This window comes from Aquarana catesbeiana, linkage group LG06 (assembly GCF_042186555.1).
Source record: "Aquarana catesbeiana isolate 2022-GZ linkage group LG06, ASM4218655v1, whole genome shotgun sequence".
Lineage (NCBI taxonomy): Eukaryota > Metazoa > Chordata > Amphibia > Anura > Ranidae > Aquarana > Aquarana catesbeiana.
Window position 1 is genome coordinate 8,214,904 of NC_133329.1, and position 21,000 is coordinate 8,235,903.

The window sequence follows — 21,000 nt, forward strand, 5'->3', positions numbered from 1 at the left end:
GCACAAAAAATAATAACTACAGAGGTGATCAAATACCACCAAATAAAAGCTCTATTTGTGGGGAAAAAAAAGGACGTCAGTTTTGTTTGGGTACAGCGTCGCACGACCGCGCAATTGTCAGTTAAAGCGACTCAGCGCTGAATCGCAAAAAAATGGCCTGGTCATTGAGCAGCCAAATCTTCCGGGGCTGAAGTGGTTAAAAAGGAACTGCAGTCTGCTCACATCATTTGTAATAAAAACATCTTTGCCATTCTGAAGCTTCCCTCTAACCACTTTGCATATTATTTTATATACACTCAGTACTAAGTACTCAGTACTTAGATTCAGTACTTGCCAAATATGCTGCAGAAACCTCTCTCCGCTGAGTCTGGCTGCAGCCATTTTAACTGTGGGCAGCCGAAGCTGCTGCCTGCCCACTTCCTGGATTTACAGAGAGGCACACCTCCAGATCAGCAGCCCTCATTGGCCGTCTTACGACTCACCCCCCCATTCCTGGCAAACTCTCACGAGAGTGAGAGAGAGAGTGGTGCATGATGTCATAAGCCTAGGCTAATGACCAGACAGGAAACAGGAAGTGGGCTGTATAAGGGATTTACTGGCAGAAAAAAAAATGTTTTACTATCCAAAGTTAAAACAATAACAACAAGGGCAGAAGATTTAATAGATGGAAAGATGAAAAAATGATGGAAGTTCCGCTTTTAGTCTCAGAATAAAAATTCTTAGCCTGTTTCCATGGCGAGCCAGCTTTCCAGGTAGAGGATCCAAGAAGCTGGACCCAGAGCTCTTCTAGAAGGTTGTTCAAGATATTTAAGCTTTTTTTTTTTTTTTTACTCAAGCCTCAGGGCATAACTCCTCAGTGATTGGGCAGCTGTGGATGATGGAAGATAAACCCAAGTCATACCTCTGACTGGGACCTCAGGAAAATCCCAACCCCATTCCAAAGATGATATCACGGAAGCACAATCTACGAGAATCCTCTTCAGGGGAACACAACAATGACTAGAGGCAGCAAACGTATAATACAATTAAATGTTTTCTAGTTTTGTATAAATGATCCCTCCTTTCCTTTTTTTTCCCCAGGGAGCACCAGCAGCTCTACAACCCTCAGTAAGTGTTTAATTGTTGCCACTTTTCAGGTGTTTTATCACAATTATAGGTAAAACGAAGGAATGCATCAATACATGACTTTGTTTTTTTTTTAGGATGTGATGTATTTTTTCTGCCAATTGTTGCGTTATGGGCACACTGGGTATATGCATTGCAGTGGACCACAGTGGATATATGTTGTAAATGTGTTGCCCACAACTAGAATACTGCCTTGTGCATGAACGGCACTACAACGCACTGCACGTTTCATGCATTAAAGTGGTTGTATGCCCAAAAAAAACCCTGTAAAGCCGCGTACACACGAGCGGAATGTCCAACAGAAAAAGTCAGACGGGAGCTTTTCATCGTATATTCCGATCATGTGTAGGCCCTATTGGACTTTTTACGTTGAAAATTCTGATGGACCTAGAAAGAGAACATGTTCTAAATTTTTCCGACGGACACAATTCCTATCGGGAAAACCGCTCGTCTGTATGCTGTTCCGACGGACCAAAAACGACGCATGCCCTGAAGCAAGTACGAGACGGAAGCTATTGCCTACTGGCTATTGAACTTCCGTTTTCTAGTCCCGTCGTACGCGTTGTACGTCACCGCGTTCTGGACGGTCGAAATTTGGTGTGACCATGTGTAGGCAAGACAGCTTGAGCGGAATTCCGTCGGAAAAACCTTCAGAGTTTATTCCGACGGGAAAACCGGCCGTGTTTACAGGGCGTAAGGCAAAGGCATAATGAGCTAGTATGCACTTGGAACAAAATTGGGACATAAAATTGGAACTTTACAATTGGAACATCTTTATTACAAAAACAATCAAAAAGAAAAAAAAATTAACAAGAAAAAAATATAAACAAACATTGTTAAAAACTTAACACTATAAATATTTCATATATGCTGTTAAGCACACCACCAGTTACACCAAGCAATTGAGTCCTGAATGGTTTTAAAGATGTTCTATAATGACGAAAAATGGTGGTCCATCAGGTTTGGTGTAGATTTAATGGAGGCGCGCTGTAACTCGGCTCTACATGTTGTGCGCAAAGGCGCTTCTTCAGGAGCTTATAATAAGTATTACAATACAAGGTATATATGAGGGTATAGACATAATCTGATAGAATATACTGGGTGTTCACCACCCTGCATGCAATAAGCAGAACACCACGGTCCCAGCACAAGGAGAAACACAAAAGAAGAGGGTGTAAAGTCGCCCTAGTGTAACTCGGCTTCAATACAGTAAAGTTAAAAACACTACAATGGTCAAACTCACATTGTGTGAAGATAAATACAGCATAAGGATATAAAATGTATAAAACTATATTTTTTCTAACACATAGTTGGGTATTTAACCATTTGCTTACCGGGCACTTAAACCCCCTTCCTGCCCAGACTTATTTTCAGATTTCAGCGCTGTCACACTTTAAATGGCAATTGCGCGGTCATGAAACACTGTACCCATATGAATTTTTTTCACACAAATAGAGCTTTCTTTTGGTGGTTTGTTATAAAATTTTGAAAACAGGTAATTTTCCTCCCTCATTGATGTGTGCTGATAGGCTGCACTGATGGGCACTGATAGGCTGTACTGATGGGCACTGATAAGGTGGCACTGATGGGAACTGATAGGTGGCACCGATGGACACTGAGAGGTGGCACTGATGGGTGACACTGATGGGCACTGATGGTTGGCACTAATGGGCAGCACTGAAGGGCTCTGATAGGTGGCACTGAAGGGCACTAATAGGTGGCACTGAAGTGCACTGATAGGTGGCACTGATAGGTGGCACTGAAGTGCACTGATAGGTGGCGCTGATAGGTGGCACTGATGATCACTGATGATCACTGATGGGTGGCACTGATGGGCACTGGTGGTTGGCACTAATGGGTGGCACTGAATGGCACTGATAGGTGGCACTGATGATCACTGATGGGTGGCAGCACTGGTGATGGGCACTGGTAGGTGACACTGATAGGCAGCACTGATCGGTGTGACTGATGATGAGGCACTGATGGGCATTGATTGGCAGCACTGGTGGGCATTAATAGGTGACACAATTGGGCAAAGGTAGGTGGCACTGTGGGCACTGGTAGGTGGCATTGGTGGGTACTGATAGTTGGCACTGCAAGGTCGTACTGGTGGGCAAAAATGAGGCAGCGGCCATTAGCTGACAGCTGATCACGTGGTAAGAGGCTGGGACCGGACTCACAAAGCACGCCCCGCAGGGGGTGCGCAGGCAGCTCATGCACGGAAGGACATCATACGAAAGCCTCCCGGCAATTAAGGCCGGTGCTGTTGCCATCATTCGGCTATAGCGTGGGCGCAAGGTGGTTAAGCTGGACACAACTTTACCTTATTTACTGACATTCACTTTGCTAGGTGAACAGCCTCCACTCCTTTAGTAAACCAATAAATGGGACCATAAAAATACATAACAGAAAGAACAAATCTGGCAAAGCTTTGGCTAAGCATAAGATAATTCTAGGATTCTATCCAATTCATAAAGAAACAGAGCCACCGTGTAGAGGGCTCCCTGAAACAAGCCCAGTGCATGATGGGAAGTTATTTTTCCTCCACGCAGTCCAATGAAATGAAAAGCAGAGACAGGAGAAGGTTTATGTCTTTATAGCTGAGTGTTTTGGTGAAGCTTCAGGAAATTTCTATATTTGATTAATGTTGACCAAGTAAAATGTTTTTTTTTTTTCTATTTGCTATAGGCAATAAAACCAACCAATGCACAGAGAGAGGTAAGTCTGTAATCAGGCCTGAGCACAGAAGACCACAGGTTTTTATTCCCAAAGGATTGTGATTAGAAGCTCACATAAAACGTTCCCGCCTATTCCTGATATCCCCAATATAGGAGGGCCTCATGTAATCCCCTGCAAATTCTCCACAACCTGAAACAATCTCTTTGGAAATGCTTTGCTGCACCCCTTTATAGTGATTGATCTATATACATATATATTAAAAAAATGATCTGCTTACTCCATCTTTATTTAAGGCTTATTATTTCGGGGACGGTATTTCACTCTTAAGGGTCAATTCACTAAGCTTTACCACATCCTGTCATGTTACTCATTTGCATAAATGATCACATGTGATAAATAAAGTCCAGGATCTGGGGGTCCCCTTGTTAAAGGGGGCTTCCAGATTGCAATAAGCACCCCGCCCGCAGACCCCCACAACCACCGGGCAAGGGTTGTGGGGATGAGGCCCTTGTCCTCATCAACATGGGGACATCCTCCCCATGTTGAGGACATGTGGCCTGGTACAGTTCAGGAGGGGGGGCGCTCTCCTGTCCCCCTTTTTTTCCTGCGGCCTGCCAGGTGTGGATTTTTGGGGGAACCCCAAGCCATTTTTTTTTTAATTTTGGCGCTGAGCTCCCCTTAATTTTTTTTAAATTTTCAATGACTTTCAATGACTTTTATATGTATTGTCGGGACCGACAATTCATTAATAGCCAGCACTAGCACTTTTAAATTACTTTTTTTTCTTTTGAAATGTCATTTTGCTGTAGGAGTGTTATAAACACGGGAATCATGCGCCCCTTTACAGGCATACTATAGACACCCTCCAGGTACGAAATTTAAAGGGATATTACACTTTTATTGTTTCACTTTAAGCATTATTAAAATCACTGCTCCCAAAAAAGCGGCCGTTTTTAAAACTTTTTTTGCATTGATAGATGACCCCTGGAGCAGGACTCGGGTCCCAAACACTTTTTATGACAATAACTTGTATATTAACCTTTAAAAAGAGCACTTTAGATTTCTCCCATTGACTTTTAAAGGGTGTTCCGCTGCTTTTCTAATTTGCCACGAACACCCCAAATTGTTCGCTGTTCGGCGAACGGGCAAACAGCCAATCTTTGAGTCCAACTCATGTTTGACCCGAACAGATAGCCCATCCCTAGACACCACCATTTTTCTACTATCACTTGATTGATAGTGATAGTAGTGCTGCACGGATACTTTTTTAATGAATTGTTTACTCTAGGCGTGAGTGTTTTCACTTATATATTTTTCACTATCTCACAGAGATGGTCATTTCACGCTGCCATGGAGGTTTATGATATTTTTGATTTTATAGGGAACAAAAAAAGTGGATATAGATGCTATTTTTTCAGGAGGTCACAATGTACCCAATAAAGATTATGGAGCACTTATTTAGATCACTTAAACATGGTATGGATACACAAGTCCGGACGTGGTGGGATATTTTGAACTTAGAACACACATAGGTTGGACTTGATGGACTTGTGTCTTTTTTTGACCTCGCCTACTATGTAACTATGTAATTATATAAAAGATAATATAACACCAAGGAGAATAAGATGGGATTTCTCCCCCAATAATGGAATGTTAGAAAGTGAGCTGGAGAATGAATGATATCACTTTTTTAAATCTAGTGAAAAGAAATTACTGGAGATTATTGTGACCATATGTAAACAGAAACTGGCCAAGATCAACAATAATTTACAGAGCTTAAAAGATCAACTGAATCCCTATATAGAGTCAATAGAATATAAGGACAAATATTGATCACTTTCCCTTCCCTTCGCTCTACTTTAATGAGTAACTATACCCACAAAAGTAAAATCAGTCTGTATATGCAGTAAAGCATGCTTGTTATACTCACTGTATTAAAGGGTTAATGCTCTGCATTGTGTAAAAAAAAGCTGTTTGATCCTGTCTTCTCTGATCCTCACCTTCTTCCACTGTCCCCAATCCATCAACTAATAGTACAGAGCCTTGGAGGCACACTGCACATGCTCAGTTTGGTGTGTATCACTAGGGGGAGGGTGGATGTGATCAACACAGGGCCAATCAGCACTGTCCAGACAGAGGGTCAGGAGTCATGCAGCCTCATAGAACAGTCAGAGTAGAATGAAAACTCCTCCTATGAGCTTTAACCAGACACCGATAGAAGTTACAAGACTGCTATATACTGCTGATGAGAAAAGGTATTTAGCAGTTTATATTTACTAAAATAACTGCATTTCCATGTTCTGTGTACTGTGGGAGATCAGATATAGTGACTGCAGAGTCCTGGGGCGATCAGATATAGTGACTGCAGAGTCCTGGAGAGATCAGATATAGTGACTGCAGAGTCCTGGGGCGATCAGATATAGTGACTGCAGAGTCCTGGGGAGATCAGATATAGTGACTGCAGAGTCCTGGGGAGATCAGATATAGCGAATGCAGAGTCCTGGGGAGATCAGATATAGTGACTGCAGAGTCCTGGGGCGATCAGATATAGTGACTGCAGAGTCCTGGGGAGATCAGATATAGTGACTGCAGAGTCCTGGGGCGATCAGATATAGTGACTGCAGAGTCCTGGAGAGATCAGATATAGTGACTGCAGAGTCCTGGGGCGATCAGATATAGTGACTGCAGAGTCCTGGGGAGAGCAGATATAGTGACTGCAGAGTCCTGGGGAGAGCAGATATAGTGACTGCAGAGTCCTGGAGAGATCAGATATAGTGACTGCAGAGTCCTGGGGAGATCAGATATAGTGACTGCAGAGTCCTGGGGAGATCAGATATAGTGACTGCAGAGTCCTGGGGAGACCATATATAGTGACTGCAGAGTCCTGGGGAGATCAGATATAGTGACTGCAGAGTCCTGGGGAGATCAGATATAGTGACTGCAGAGTCCTGGGGAGACCAGATCTAGTGACTGCAGAGTCCTGGGGAGAGCAGATCTAGTGACTGCAGGCTCCTGGGGAGATCAGATATAGTGAATGCAGAGTCCTGGGGAGACCAGATATAGTGACTGCAGGCTCCTGAGGAGAGCAGATATAGTGACTGCAGAGTCCTGGGGAGATCAGATATAGTGACTGCAGAGTCCTGGGGAGACCATATATAGTGACTGCAGAGTCCTGGGGAGATCAGATATAGTGACTGCAGAGTCCTGGGGAGATCAGATATAGTGACTGCAGAGTCCTGGGGAGACCAGATCTAGTGACTGCAGAGTCCTGGGGAGAGCAGATCTAGTGACTGCAGGCTCCTGGGGAGATCAGATATAGTGAATGCAGAGTCCTGGGGAGATCAGATATAGTGAATGCAGAGTCCTGGGGAGACCAGATATAGTGACTGCAGGCTCCTGAGGAGAGCAGATATAGTGACTGCAGAGTCCTGGGGAGATCAGATATAGTGACTGCAGAGTCCTGGGGAGATCAGATATAGTGACTGCAGAGTCCTGGGGAGACCAGATCTAGTGACTGCAGAGTCCTGGGGAGAGCAGATCTAGTGACTGCAGGCTCCTGGGGAGATCAGATATAGTGACTGCAGAGTCCTGGGGAGACCAGATATAGTGACTGCAGGCTCCTGAGGAGAGCAGATATAGTGACTGCAGGCTCTTGAGGAGACCAGATATAGTGACTGCAGAGTCCTGGGGAGACCAGATATAGTGAATGTAGAGTACTGGGGAGATCAGATATAGTGACTGCAGAGTCCTGGGGAGATCAGATATAGTGACTGCAGAGTCCTGGGGAGACCAGATATAGTGACTGCAGAGTCCTGGGGAGACCAGATATAGTGATTGCAGAGTCCTGGGGAGATCAGATATAGTGACTGCAGAGTCCTGGGGAGATCAGATATAGTGAATGCAGAGTCCTAGGGAGACCAGATTTAGTGACTGCAGGCTCTTGAGGAGACCAGATATAGTGACTGCAGAGTCCTGGGGAGACCAGATATAGTGACTGCAGAGTCCTAGGGAGACCAGATATAGTGAATGCAGGGTCCTAGGGAGACCAGATATAGTGACTGCAGAGTCCTGGGGAGACCAGATATAGTGACTGCAGAGTCCTAGGGAGACCAGATATAGTGAATGCAGAGTCCTGGGGAGAGCAGATATAGTGACTGCAGAGTCCTGGGGAGATCAGATATAGTGACTGCAGAGTCCTAGGGAGATCAGATATAGTGACTGCAGAGTCCTAGGGAGACCAGATATAGTGACTGCAGAGTCCTGGGGAGATCAGATATAGTGACTGCAGAGTCCTGGGTTTAGTAACACTTTAAAGCGGAGTTCAACCCTAAAAAAAATTTTCCTTTAAATGACTCCTTTAAACCTATAAATTTGGAGGAAATTTTTTTTTTATACTTACCCTAAACACTCTGTTGCTATGCAGTCCTCGTAATCTGCCACCTCCTGGTCCACGGAGCTCCTTGAGACTTCCTCCCTCACCTGTGCTCCTGGGAAATGATGACACATCATTTCCCAGGAGTCTGTGGGCAGCACTGTGCTCTACGGCGCTACGGCCGCTGGTGAATCGCGCATTGCTCGAGATCGAGAGGAGCATGCTGGTAACCCAGCGTGCACCTCTCCATGCATATTCCAGGAAGCGATCTCCTATGGGCTTCACATGCCCTACATTAATAATGGAAACGGCCACAAAACGGAGGATTGCAATATTACAGTAAGGATTATATACTGTATCTTTGACTAATCTATTAAGATCATTGTATACTCTTATTTAAATTTCGTTAACAATAATACTAGGATATTTTTTTTTTTTTTTTCGCCAGAACTCCGCTTTAAGTTCTGGGTTGGCTTGGCAAGAGAAGAGGGAAACATAATGGTAGTGAATTGGATTAAAAAAAAAAAAAAGTGAGGTCTTTGAGCTGCTGAACTGGCTCAGAGTAGGGTGTACCGTCTGACCACCCCAAGTCTTACGGAGACATGAGATGTTATCAGAACCAGTCAGCATGTGTTTTGGCCTCCCCCAAGCTTCTTTTTAGCCTTTTGCTTGACCTTCCTAGGAAGAACATTTTCAGGTCTTATCTAAGTTTTAACTGTTGAAAAGACCGTGCAGAAAAATTAGATCAACGCGCTAGACAATGTATTGCCTTCCATATGTCTTGGATTCTCCAACAACTTGGATTTTTATAAAGAATGTGATATCCTTGTTATATACATCTTTAGAGAATGTGATGATTGGAAACATTCTAGGTTAAATAATTTGTGTTACAGAGGGGACCTCCTTTACTGTGTTGGTTGAGAAATACATCAACTCTACGTCCTTCTTGTACCACCTGGAGATAGTTCTCAATGGCTTATCTTCGAGATTTCCTTGTGTTACCCGAAAATATACCTCCATAACACTGGACAATGAAGGTAAATACAAAATCACGACTTTAGTTGTGGTATTATTCGTTTGTCATTAGAGACTAATGCCGCGTACACACGAGCGGTTTTGCCGTCGGAATAAATTCTGAAGGTTTCTCCGACGGAATTCCGCCCAAGCTTGTCTTGCCTACACACGGTCACACCAAAGTCCGACCGTCAAGTATGCGGTGACGTACAACACGTACGACAGGACTAGAAAAAGGAACTGCAACAGCCAATGCGCCACCCTTTGGGTTCCTTCTGCTGATCTCGTCGGAACAGCATACAGATGAGCGTTTTTTCCGATAGGAATTAGTTCCGTCAGAAAAATATAGAACATGTTCTCTATCTAAGTCTGTCTGAATTTTCGATGGAAAAAGTCCCAGGGGGCAAACACACAGTCAGAATATATGATAATAAGATCCTATCGGACTTTTTCTGATGAAAATTCCACTCGTGTGTACGCGGCATGACAGTAGTTCTTGTGAAGCATCTGTGCAGGCCAACAATTGAGAAGAGTTTCTGGAGCTCCTGTCCATGACTACCTTGTCTGTGCATTCAGGCCCCTCCTCCATCTTCTCTGTATATTATTTTAGAGATAGCTAACCTGTATGACATCAGTAGGTGTTGTACTCACCTCCAATGTTAACTTGAACTAAAGACCATCATGTAACTCACGAAGAGCTCAACGTAATTCAGTTTTAGTGTTTACTGCACCCCAGGTCACAGCACAAACTGATAATGAGCTCCTAGTAGATGATAATTTATTAGGACTACATTAGGCATATAGAATTATGTTTATTCAAAGCAAGCTTGCCCCGGCATCCATTGAACCACTTAAGGACTGGAAGGATTTGCCCCCTTAATGACCAGGCCATTTTTTGCAGTACGGCACTGCGTTGTTTAACTGACAATTGCGCGGTCGTGCGACGTTGTACCCAAACCAAATTGATATCCTTTTTTTCCCACAAATAGAGCTTTCTTTTGGTGGTATTTGATCACCTCTGTGGGTTTTTTTTTCCCCGCTATAAACAAAAAAAAGACCAACAATTTAAAAATATATTTTTTACTTTTTGCTATTATAAATATGCCCCAAAAATTTTTTTTAAAACAACTTTCTTCCTCAGTTTAGTCCGATATGTATTCTTCTACATATTTATGGCTGTGACGGAATGTCACTTCCGTTACAAGTTTTGATGGGTAGCCTAATCTGACGGAACACCGGCATCAGAAGTTGCCTGTACTGATGCCGAAACACAGCGCCACCTACTGCGTGTAGCTGTTGCTACTACAGTCCTTTACAGAGCATGCAGAAACCGCATCGCTTAGTAATGGAAATAGTTTGTTTGGACCAAATTAACTATTTGAAGTAAAATTCATTATAAAAAACGTAATGTCTTATGCCGCGGACACACGATCGGAAATTCAGCCAGCAAAAGTCAGATGAAAGCTTTTGGTCGGAAAATGCGACCATGTGTACGCTCCATCGGACTTTTGCTGGCCGAATTCCAGCCAGCAAAAGATTGAGAGCATGTTCTCAATTTTTCGGTCGGAAAAAGTTCCGATCGGAAATTCCCATCGCCTGTAGCAATTCCGACGCGCAAAATTCCTACGCGTGCTCGGAAACAATTCGACGCATGCTCGGAAGCTTAGAACTCCATTTTCTCGGCTCGTCGTAGTGTTGTACGTCACCGCGTTCTTGATGGTCGGAAGTTCAGCGAACTTTTGTGTGACCGTGTGTATGCAAGGCCAAGCTTGAGCGGAATTCCATCGGAAAAGCCATCCAAAATTTTTCTGACGGAAAATCCGCTCGTGTGTACGCTGCATTAGGCTTCAATACTCCTCTCCTTTTCTAAGTGGAATAGGCCATTTCCAATGTCATCGGGCAAATTTACGTCACCGCTATCCAATTACTATTTCAACACCGAGCTGGACGATGGTCTCAACATGGTCTTTGGCCTTGTTTCCTTTGTACCTTGCAGTTGTGGGTCCTTTGGGCTTTTCTGTTATTACTTGATTTATGTACACTTTACCTATGTTTTTTTTTTAATTTTTTTTATTATTCAATAGTTTTTATGGAAAAAATAAATAAATAAAAAGCAAAATAAAACCTGAAACTCTCCTTTAACTCCTACTACTAACCCTAAATCTGGAGCATTTTTATATTGATAGAAAATAAGCTAAAGGCCTTTGCAATGTCCATAAATTAAATGAAAAAGAAAAAAGCTCCTGTCCATCTATATACATCTGTATTGATATTTTTGAAAACTAAAGAGATTTATCAGATTAAGCAGTCAAAAGCAATTTCACTGGGTGGTAGGATGTGACTTGGGGTGCTCCCGGCAGTGTTCCAGACATGGCTAAACTTCAAGAAAACCCACCAAGGCTAAAGTACACACGATCGGATTTTTGTCCGGGAATTGTGTGACGACAGACTGTTTGCCCTAAAATCCGACCGTTGGTACGCCCCATCAGACAACTGTTGTTCAACTTTCCGCCAACAATTGTTGGATGGCAGACTAGTAAATTTCCGGCGGACAACGGTCTGTTGTCAGATTTTGGTATCGCGTGTACACAAGTACACGAGTTCAGAATCAATGCTCACCAAACACGACATTAGCAGAAGGTGCCCAAAGGGTGGCGCTCAAGAGCTGAAATTTCTTGTAGTGCATCACTATGTTCGTGTTTGTTGGCCGACAATTGTGTACCGTTTGTATGCAAGACAAGTTCCCGGCACACGCCCTTCGGACAAAAGTCTGACGCTTTGTTGGCCAACAATCTGATCGTGTGTACCAGGCTTAAGCCAAGGAAAAGGCTTCCTCTGGAGGTTTTTTTGCTTAATTCAGCTGTTGGCAACTATTTTTATTTTTGTTTCTTTTTTCTTTTTTTCCTCTGTAATAAACTTCTTTCTATGTAGACCTCAGTGAATCCATTACCACCGAGAAGGACAGTTTCCTGCAAAGCATAAAGACAAACAACTTCAACTCTGAGACGTATTTGTCTAAATGCAACCAGTCCCTTCTCTATGGGCTGAAGAGAACTCTGGAGATTTCCCCCGCTGAGTCCATCATTGCCGTACTCACTTCTGGTTCCATGACGGATTACAATGACGCTCAGCTCCTGTCTGATGTTTATACATTACTAGAAGAAAAGAAGTCCCAAGTAAGAGTCTGTCATGTGAATCCTTTGTCATCTACATATCTTCAGCCCATAGTCAATCTAATTATTTTTTTTTTCTACAGGTCTACTTCCTGTTCTACCTTGGGTATTGTACCGTGAGTGCCTCACAGGAATCGATATTCAATAACATTTCATTAATTAGCTTCGGGGAATTCATCAGAGTGAATGATTATAATTATTATCAGGTAAGAAGTGTGTGTTTGCAGATCCTCCATGATGTATACCAGGGGTCTCCAAACTTTCTAAACAAAGGGCCAGTTTACTGTCCTTCAGACTTTAGGGGGGCCGGACTGTGGCCATTGGAAGTAGAAATTGTCCTGGCATCAGTGGGAGTAAACCATGCATCTTTGGCATTAGGGGGGAGAATAGTGCAGCATAATGGGTGTCAGTGGGAGGAATAGTGCCCCGTCATTGGTGTCAGTGGGAGGAATAGTGCCCCGTCATTGGTGTCAGTGGGAGGAATAGTGCCCCGTCATTGGTGTCAGTGGGAGGAATAGTGTCCCATCATTGGTGTCAGTGGGAGGAATAGTGTCCCATCGTTGGTGTCAGTGGGAGGAATAGTGCCCCATCGTTGGTGTCAGTGGGAGCAATGGTGTCCCATCATTGGTGTCAGAGGGAGGAATAGTGTCCCATCGTTGGTGTCAGTGGGAGGAATAGTGCCCCATCCTTGGTGTCAGTGGGAGGAATTGTGCCCCATCGTTGGTGTCAGTGGGATGAATAGTGCCCCATCTTTGGTGTCAGTGGGAGGAATAGTGCCCCATTGTTGGTGTCAGTGGGAGGAATAGTGCCCCATCATTGGTGTCAGTGGGAGGAATAGTGCCCCATCATTGGTGTCAGTGGGAGGAATAGTGCCCCATCGTTGGTGTCAGTGGGAGGAATAGTGCCCCATCTTTGGTGTCAGTGGGAGGAATAGTGCCCCATTGTTGGTATCAGTGGGAGGAATAGTGCCCCATCGTTGGTGTCAGTGGGAGGAATAGTGCCCCATCATTGGTGTCAGTGGGAGGAATAGTGCCCCGTCATTGGTGTCAGTGGGAGGAATAGTGCCCCGTCATTGGTGTCAGTGGGAGGAATAGTGTCCCATCATTGGTGTCAGTGGGAGGAATAGTGTCCCATCGTTGGTGTCAGTGGGAGGAATAGTGTCCCATCGTTGGTGTCAGTGGGAGGAATAGTGCCCCATCGTTGGTGTCAGTGGGATGAATAGTGCCCCATCTTTGGTGTCAGTGGGAGGAATAGTGCCCCATTGTTGGTGTCAGTGGGAGGAATAGTGCCCCATCATTGGTGTCAGTGGGAGGAATAGTGCCCCATCATTGGTGTCAGTGGGAGGAATAGTGCCCCATCGTTGGTGTCAGTGGGAGGAATAGTGCCCCATCTTTGGTGTCAGTGGGAGGAATAGTGCCCCATTGTTGGTATCAGTGGGAGGAATAGTGCCCCATCGTTGGTGTCAGTGGGAGGAATAGTGCCCCATCATTGGTGTCAGTGGGAGGAATAGTGCCCCGTCATTGGTGTCAGTGGGAGGAATAGTGTCCCATCGTTGGTGTCAGTGGGAGTAATGGTGTCCCATCATTGGTGTCAGTGACAGGAATAGTGTCCCATCGTTGGTGTCAGTGGGAGGAATAGTGTCCCATCGTTGGTGTCAGTGGGAGGAATAGTGCCCCATCCTTGGTGTCAGTGGGAGGAATTGTGCCCCATCATTGGTGTCAGTGGAGGAATAGTGTCCCATCATTGGTGTCAGTGGGAGGAATAGTGCCCCATCATTGGTGTCAGTGGGACGAATAGTGCCCCATCATTGGTGTCAGTGGGAGGAATAGTGCCCCATCATTGGTGTCAGTGGGAGGAATAGTGCCCCATCTTTGGTGTCAGTGGGAGGAATAGTGCCCCATTGTTGGTGTCAGTGGGAGGAATAGTGCCCCATCGTTGGTGTCAGTGGGAGGAATAGTGCCCCATCATTGGTGTCAGTGGGAGGAATAGTGCCCCATCCTTGGTGTCAGTGGGAGGAATAGTGCCCCATCATTGGTGTCAGTGGGAGGAATAGTGTCCCATCATTGGTGTCAGTGGGAGGAATAGTGCCCCATCATTGGTGTCAGTGGGAGGAATAGTGCCCCATCATTGGTGTCAGTGGGAGGAATAGTGCCCCATCTTTGGTGTCAGTGGGAGGAATAGTGCCCCATTGTTGGTGTCAGTGGGAGGAATAGTGCCCCATCGTTGGTGTCAGTGGGAGGAATAGTGCCCCATCATTGGTGTCAGTGGGAGGAATAGTGCCCCATCATTGGTGTCAGTGGGAGGAATAGTGTCCCATCATTGGTGTCAGTGGGAGGAATAGTGTCCCATCATTGGTGTCAGTGGGAGGAATAGTGCCCCATCATTGGTGTCAGTGGGAGGAATAGTGCCCCATCATTGGTGTCAGTGGGAGGAATAGTGCCCCATCTTTGGTGTCAGTGGGAGGAATAGTGCCCCATTGTTGGTGTCAGTGGGAGGAATAGTGCCCCATCGTTGGTGTCAGTGGGAGGAATAGTGCCCCATCATTGGTGTCAGTGGGAGGAATAGTGCCCCATCATTGGTGTCAGTGGGAGGAATAGTGCCCCATCATTGGTGTCAGTGGGAGGAATAGTGTCCCATTATTGGTGTCAGTGGGAGGAATAGTGTCCCATCATTGTTGCGAGTAACAGGAATTATGCCCCTTTGTTGGTGTCAGTGGGAGGAAAAGTGTCCCAAGGGCCAGATAAAGGAAAGCAAAGGGCCACATCCGGCCCTCGGGCCACAGTTTGGAGACCACTGATGTATATAGTCATCTGTCCCTGCTCGAAAAAGGTCTCGACTGTGAGAAACTCCTTGACTTCTTCTGAAAAATCTCTGATGGGCTTGGGCATAGCTTTGTTTGCAAACAAAGTCATTATACGGACAAAAGTCACCATATTTTTTATGGATGTGTATATTGGAATTGGGATGACTCAGTACCACATCAGTATTTGTCAAACACCCAAATTATATATATATATATATACCGTATTTATCGGCGTATAACACGCACTTTTTTCCCCTTAAAATCAGGGGAAAGTCACAGGTGCGTGTTATACGCCGATCCCCTGCGATCCCGTGGTGTCAAAACTTCAAAATCGCCGATCGCGATTTGAAAATGGCGCCGCCGGCGCCGAAATACACAGAGCCGGTCCTCGGCTCTTTCCGGCGGCTCTCGTTCATTTTCGGCCTCACTCGTAGTCCCGAGCGGAGCTATCCGAACCTACTCGGCTAGGTTCGGATAGCTCCGCTCGGGACTACGAGTGGAGCCGAAAATGAACGAGAGCCGCCGGAAAGAGCCGAGGACCGGCTCTGTGTATTTCGGCGCCGGCGGCGCCATTTTCAAATCGCGGTCGGCGATTTTGAAGCCCAATATGGCAGGGACAGGGGATCGACGGCTGCAATGGGGCAAGGCTGCACTGGGGAAGGCTGCACTGGGGAAGGCTGCACTGGGGAAGGCTGCACTGACAAGGCTGCACTAGGGAAGGCTGCACTGACAAGGCTGCACTGGGGAAGGCTGCACTGACAAGGCTGCACTGGGGAAGGCTGCACTGACAAGGCTGTACTGGGGAAGGCTGCACTGGGGAAGGCTGCACTGACAAGGCTGCACTGGGGAAGGCTGCACTGACAAGGCTACACTGGGGAAGGCTGCACTGACAAGGCTACACTGGGGAAGGCTGCACTGACAAGGCTGCACTGGGGAAGGCTGCACTGACAAGGCTACACTGGGGAAGGCTGCACTGACAAGGCTACACTGGGGAAGGCTGCACTGACAAGGCTGCACTGGGGAAGGCTGCACTGACAAGGCTGCACTGGGGAAGGCTGCACTGACAAGGCTACACTGGGGAAGGCTGCACTGACAAGGCTGCACTGGGGAAGGCTGCACTGACAAGGCTGCACTGGGGAAGTCTGCACTGACAAGGCTGCACTGGGGAAGGCTGCACTGACAAGGCTGCACTGGGGAAGGCTGCACTGACAAGGCTGTACTGGGGAAGGCTGCACTGGGGAAGGCTGCACTGACAAGGCTGCACTGGGGAAGGCTGCACTGACAAGGCTGCACTGGGGAAGGCTGCACTGGGGAAGGCTGCACTGACATGGCTGCACTGACATGGCTGCACTGACAAGGCTGCACTGACAAGGCTGCACTGGGGAAGGCTGCACTGACATGGCTGCACTGACATGGCTGCACTGACATGGCTGCACTGACATGGCTGCACTGGGGCAAGGCTGCACTGAGAAGGCTGCAATGATGGGCATTTAAATGTAAGTTTTTTCCCTTCAACTTCCCTCCTAAAAGTTTTTTTTCCTTAAAATTCCCTCCTAAATTGGGGTGCGTGTTATACGCCGATAAATACGGTATATATATATAATTACAATTAACAATTCAATTTATTTTTATAAAATGTTTCTCTCCAGCGGTTCCACTAAAGTCTGCATAAGAAATGTATTTTCATTTTCGGTTGTTATGGAAGTGCTCTATGTGCACCTAAAAATAACATACATTTTCTTAAAGTACATGGAACCAAGTTAAAAAAATAAAATAAAGTTTAAGAAAATATTTGTAATGATAAAAAATAATAATGATTAGTGTTATGCCCCGTACACACAATTGGATTTTCCGATGGAAAATGTGTGATAGGACCTTGTTGTCGGAAATTCCGACCGTGTGTGGGCTCCATCGGACATTTTCCATCGGATTTTCCGACACACAAAGTTTGAGAGCAGGCTATAAAATTTTCCGACAACAAAATCCGTTGTCGGAAATTCCGATCGTGTGTACACAAATCCGACGCACAAAGTGCCACGCATGCTCAGAATAAATAAAGAGATGAAAGCTATTGGCCACTGCCCCGTTTATAGTCCCTACGTACGTGTTTTACGTCACCGCGTTCAGAATGATCAGATTTTCCGACAACTTTGTGTGACCGTGTGTATGCAGGACAAGTTTGAGCCAACATCCGTCGGAAAAAATCCATGGATTTTGTTGTCGGAATGTCCGATCGATGTCCGACCGTGTGTACGGGGCATTACTCTCTTTCGAAATATCTAACGGTACTGTATAACCATGGGTTCAGGATAGTTAAAATGAGCTGCGTATTCAAAAAGCTACCATAACCAACTTGTCCGGTGACACCAGAAATAGCTCTTTTTGACATTGGTTTGGATAGATGGCCACATAGGCTCCAAGTCTTCGTCACTCATGTACCAATTGCTGCCAGGAGATCCCTGGCCAGTGCCTGGAAGTCAGATCGTGCTCCATCTCTTCCCACAGTCATAAACTTTTTAAACCCCCTTGCTACTGTTGAGCAATGGTTCGCACGGATTCAGGGCAAAACTGCTACCTTTCAAGAAAATTGGCCGTGCTGGATCGCGGATGACAGAAGCATGACTAGGCCTTGATAAAACCGATCTCACTCTCGTCACTCCTGATCCGAATTTGACACCTTTTTAACATTCATCCCCAATGACCCCCCTCTCTACCTTCTCCCTCATCTTACCACCCTAACCCCTATTCCATATGTTGTTACTGTAATGCCTCTCCTTGCTAGATCCAATCACCGATTGGTGACCGCTGGCCATTATGTGTTCAAAGATATGTTTCGACTGTTGTTATTTGTACAAAAATACATTCAATAAAGAACAATAATTAATAAAAAAAAAAAAAAAAAAACATAACCACCCTAAATTGTCCCTCCCTTTTGCTTCCAATGCATTTCACAAAAATGAACGAAAAAAAAGAAAAAGGGTGGGGCTTTGTATGAGGCATGCACCCCGGGAGATGACACCGATAACAATGAATATGGCACGTACCTAAAATAATAGAACCAAAGACGTTGCAGGAAAGCATTACATCACATCAATTGGCATTCAATGGTTTCATTGTATAAAAATATGATAAAAGTAAAAATAATAACATAGTTAATTTATACTGTAAATACTGTAAAGAAAAACAAATTCATTTAAGGCATATCTCCATAATAAATAACTGTATCCCTGGTTGATTGATAAAATCCAATTGATATATAAGGTAATGATGCAATTAAAAAAAATAAGGGGGCAACTATTGGCTCATAATCCCATAATATAGTAACATAATTAGTTCTTACTGTAAACATTATAGATAACCAAATTAATTAAAGCGTGTCTCCATAATAAATAGCTGTAGCCCTGATTAGTTGGTACAATCCAATTGATATATTATATTGTTTCTCTTTTAATATATATGTTTTAATATTTATAGACACCTACCTCATACCTGCTCCTGAAGATTGGCAGTCGCCACGAAACGCGTAGAGACAATAGAGCCAATAGATGCCCCCTTATTTTTATAATTGCATCATTACCTTATATATCAATTGGATTTTATCGATCAACCAGGGATACAGTTATTTATTATGGAGATATGCCTTAAGTTATTTTATTTTTTTTACAGTATGAATTAACTACTTTATTATTTGTAAATTCGTAAATTCAAAAAATTCGAAAATTCCAAAAATCAGAAAAAAATCCTGAGGATTCGAAAGAACGAAAATCCGAAAATTCTAAATAATAACTAACTATTAAATTATAGGTATTGGAATTTACTTTCAGATTTGGCTGTTAGTGAAAGTAACGAATACGAATTTATCCAAAGTTATGAATTATCCGAAATAATGAATGCCGCATCTAAACGAATGGAATGTAACAAATTAATAATAATAAATAACAATAATAATAAAAACTTTTTATTATTATTATTTATTATTAATTCGTTCTGTTCTATTTGTTTAGATGCGGCATTCGTTATTTCGGATAATTGGTAACTTTGGATAAATTTGTATTTGTTACTTTCACCAACAGCCAAATTTGAAAGGAAATAACAATATCGATAATTCAATAGTTATTTATTATTTCGGATTGTACGGATTTTCGTTCTTTCGAATCTTCAGATTTTCTTTCTTATTTTCGGATTTTTAAATTTTTAAATTTTCAAATTTTTGCATTTTCCAATTTCCGAATTTAATGAATTTACAAATAGTGATCATTTCGGCAGTGCACATGTCTAGTGGACATCGCTGGATAGAGAGGGGGCTCAGGTAAGTATTGGGCGGGGGGGGGGGGGCGGTTGCACACAGAAGGCTTTTTATCGTAATGCATAGAATGCACCTTCTTACTTTACAATCATTTTAAAACAGTGAGATTGGGCTGAGATGAATAGCCGTGTCTCTATGTGTATGGGGGATATGGCGGGATGGAGAGGGTTTCTGACCATTTTTATCTGCTAATAAGTTCTCTCCGTTTGTTTTAAACATTTATAGAACGAATGTGTTCTTTCTCTCTGCAGTTAGTGAACTCATTGGAATTGCTTTTGTCTAAACCTCGTAATTCATCTGTACACATCCTGAACCTAAAATTAAAGGTCACTGACCAATACACCGAGGTGTTCCACGTCACGGCATCCTTATCCTATTTATTGGTCACAAGAGATGACAAATTCACTATGAATTTCACTGATCCAAATGGTAAGAGAATTATTTATAAGATTATCTAATTCAGAGGTGTCAAGCTCAAATTCATTGCGGGTCGCATCAGCATTAATGGTTGTGCTCAAAGGGGACGGTTGTACAGTAAGACTAAATACATTTCTATACATTTAGGCCGGGTTCACACCTATGCGAATTGGATGCGGTTTTCCCCCGCATCCGATACACATGACAGGAGATTGTGACCGGCACTCTATGGAGCTACAGAGTTCAGGGGTGCTCTATGTACAGATTTCAGGGGTGCTCTATGTACAGATTTCAGGGATGCGCTACATGTAGAGCTCAGGGGTGCACTATGTGCAGAGTTCAGGGGTGCTCTACGTGCAGAGTTTAGGGGTGCTCTACATGCAGAGTTCAGGGGTGCGCTACACGCAGAGTTCAGGGGTGCTCTACGTGTAGAGTTCAGGGGTGCTCTACGTGCAGAGTTCAGGGGTGCGGTACGTGCAGAGTTCAGGGGTGCTCTACGTGCAGAGTTTAGGGGTGCGCTACACGCAGAGTTCAGGGGTGCACTATGTGCAGAGTTCAGGGGCGCTCTACGTGCAGAGTTCAGGGGTGCGCTACACGCAGAGTTCAGGGGTGCGCCATGCGCAGAGTTCAGGGGTGCGCCATGCGCAGAGTTCAGGGGTGGCTATGTGCAGAGTTCAGGGGTGCGCTATGTGCAGAGTTCAGGGGTACGCTACGTGCAGAGTTCAGGGGTGCGCTACGTGCAAAGTTCAGGGGTGCTCTACGTGCAGAGTTCAGGGGTGCGCTATGTGCAGAGTTCAGGGGTGCGCTATGTGCAGAGTTCAGGGGTGCGCTACATGCAGAGTTCAGAGGTGTGCTATGTGCAGAGTTCAGGGGTGCTCTACGTGCAGAGTTCAGGGGTGCGCTACGTGCAGAGTTCAGGGGTGCGCTATGTGCAGAGTTCAGGGGTGCGCTACGTGCAAAGTTCAGGGGTGCGCTACGTGCAAAGTTCAGGGATGTGCTACGTGCAGAATTCAGGGGTGCACTAAGTGCAAAGTTCAGGGGTGCTCTACATGTAGGGTTCAGGGGTGCTCTACGTGCAGAGTTCAGGGGTGCGCTACACGCAGAGTTCAGG

At 44.7% G+C, this 21,000-nt stretch overlaps 1 protein-coding gene across 1 annotated transcript in view; it reads left to right on the top strand.

Annotated features, from left to right (window-relative positions):
- LOC141148146 (uncharacterized) overlaps positions 1-21,000 on the top strand; it is a 98,184-nt gene that overhangs the window by 18,533 nt on the left and 58,651 nt on the right. The window contains exons 6-11 of the mRNA XM_073635332.1: positions 1,081-1,107; positions 3,814-3,843; positions 9,070-9,213; positions 12,122-12,366; positions 12,447-12,569; positions 19,724-19,901. Of these exons, the coding sequence (XP_073491433.1) occupies positions 1,081-1,107; positions 3,814-3,843; positions 9,070-9,213; positions 12,122-12,366; positions 12,447-12,569; positions 19,724-19,901 (747 nt within the window). The remainder of the gene's footprint in view (positions 1-1,080; positions 1,108-3,813; positions 3,844-9,069; positions 9,214-12,121; positions 12,367-12,446; positions 12,570-19,723; positions 19,902-21,000) is intronic.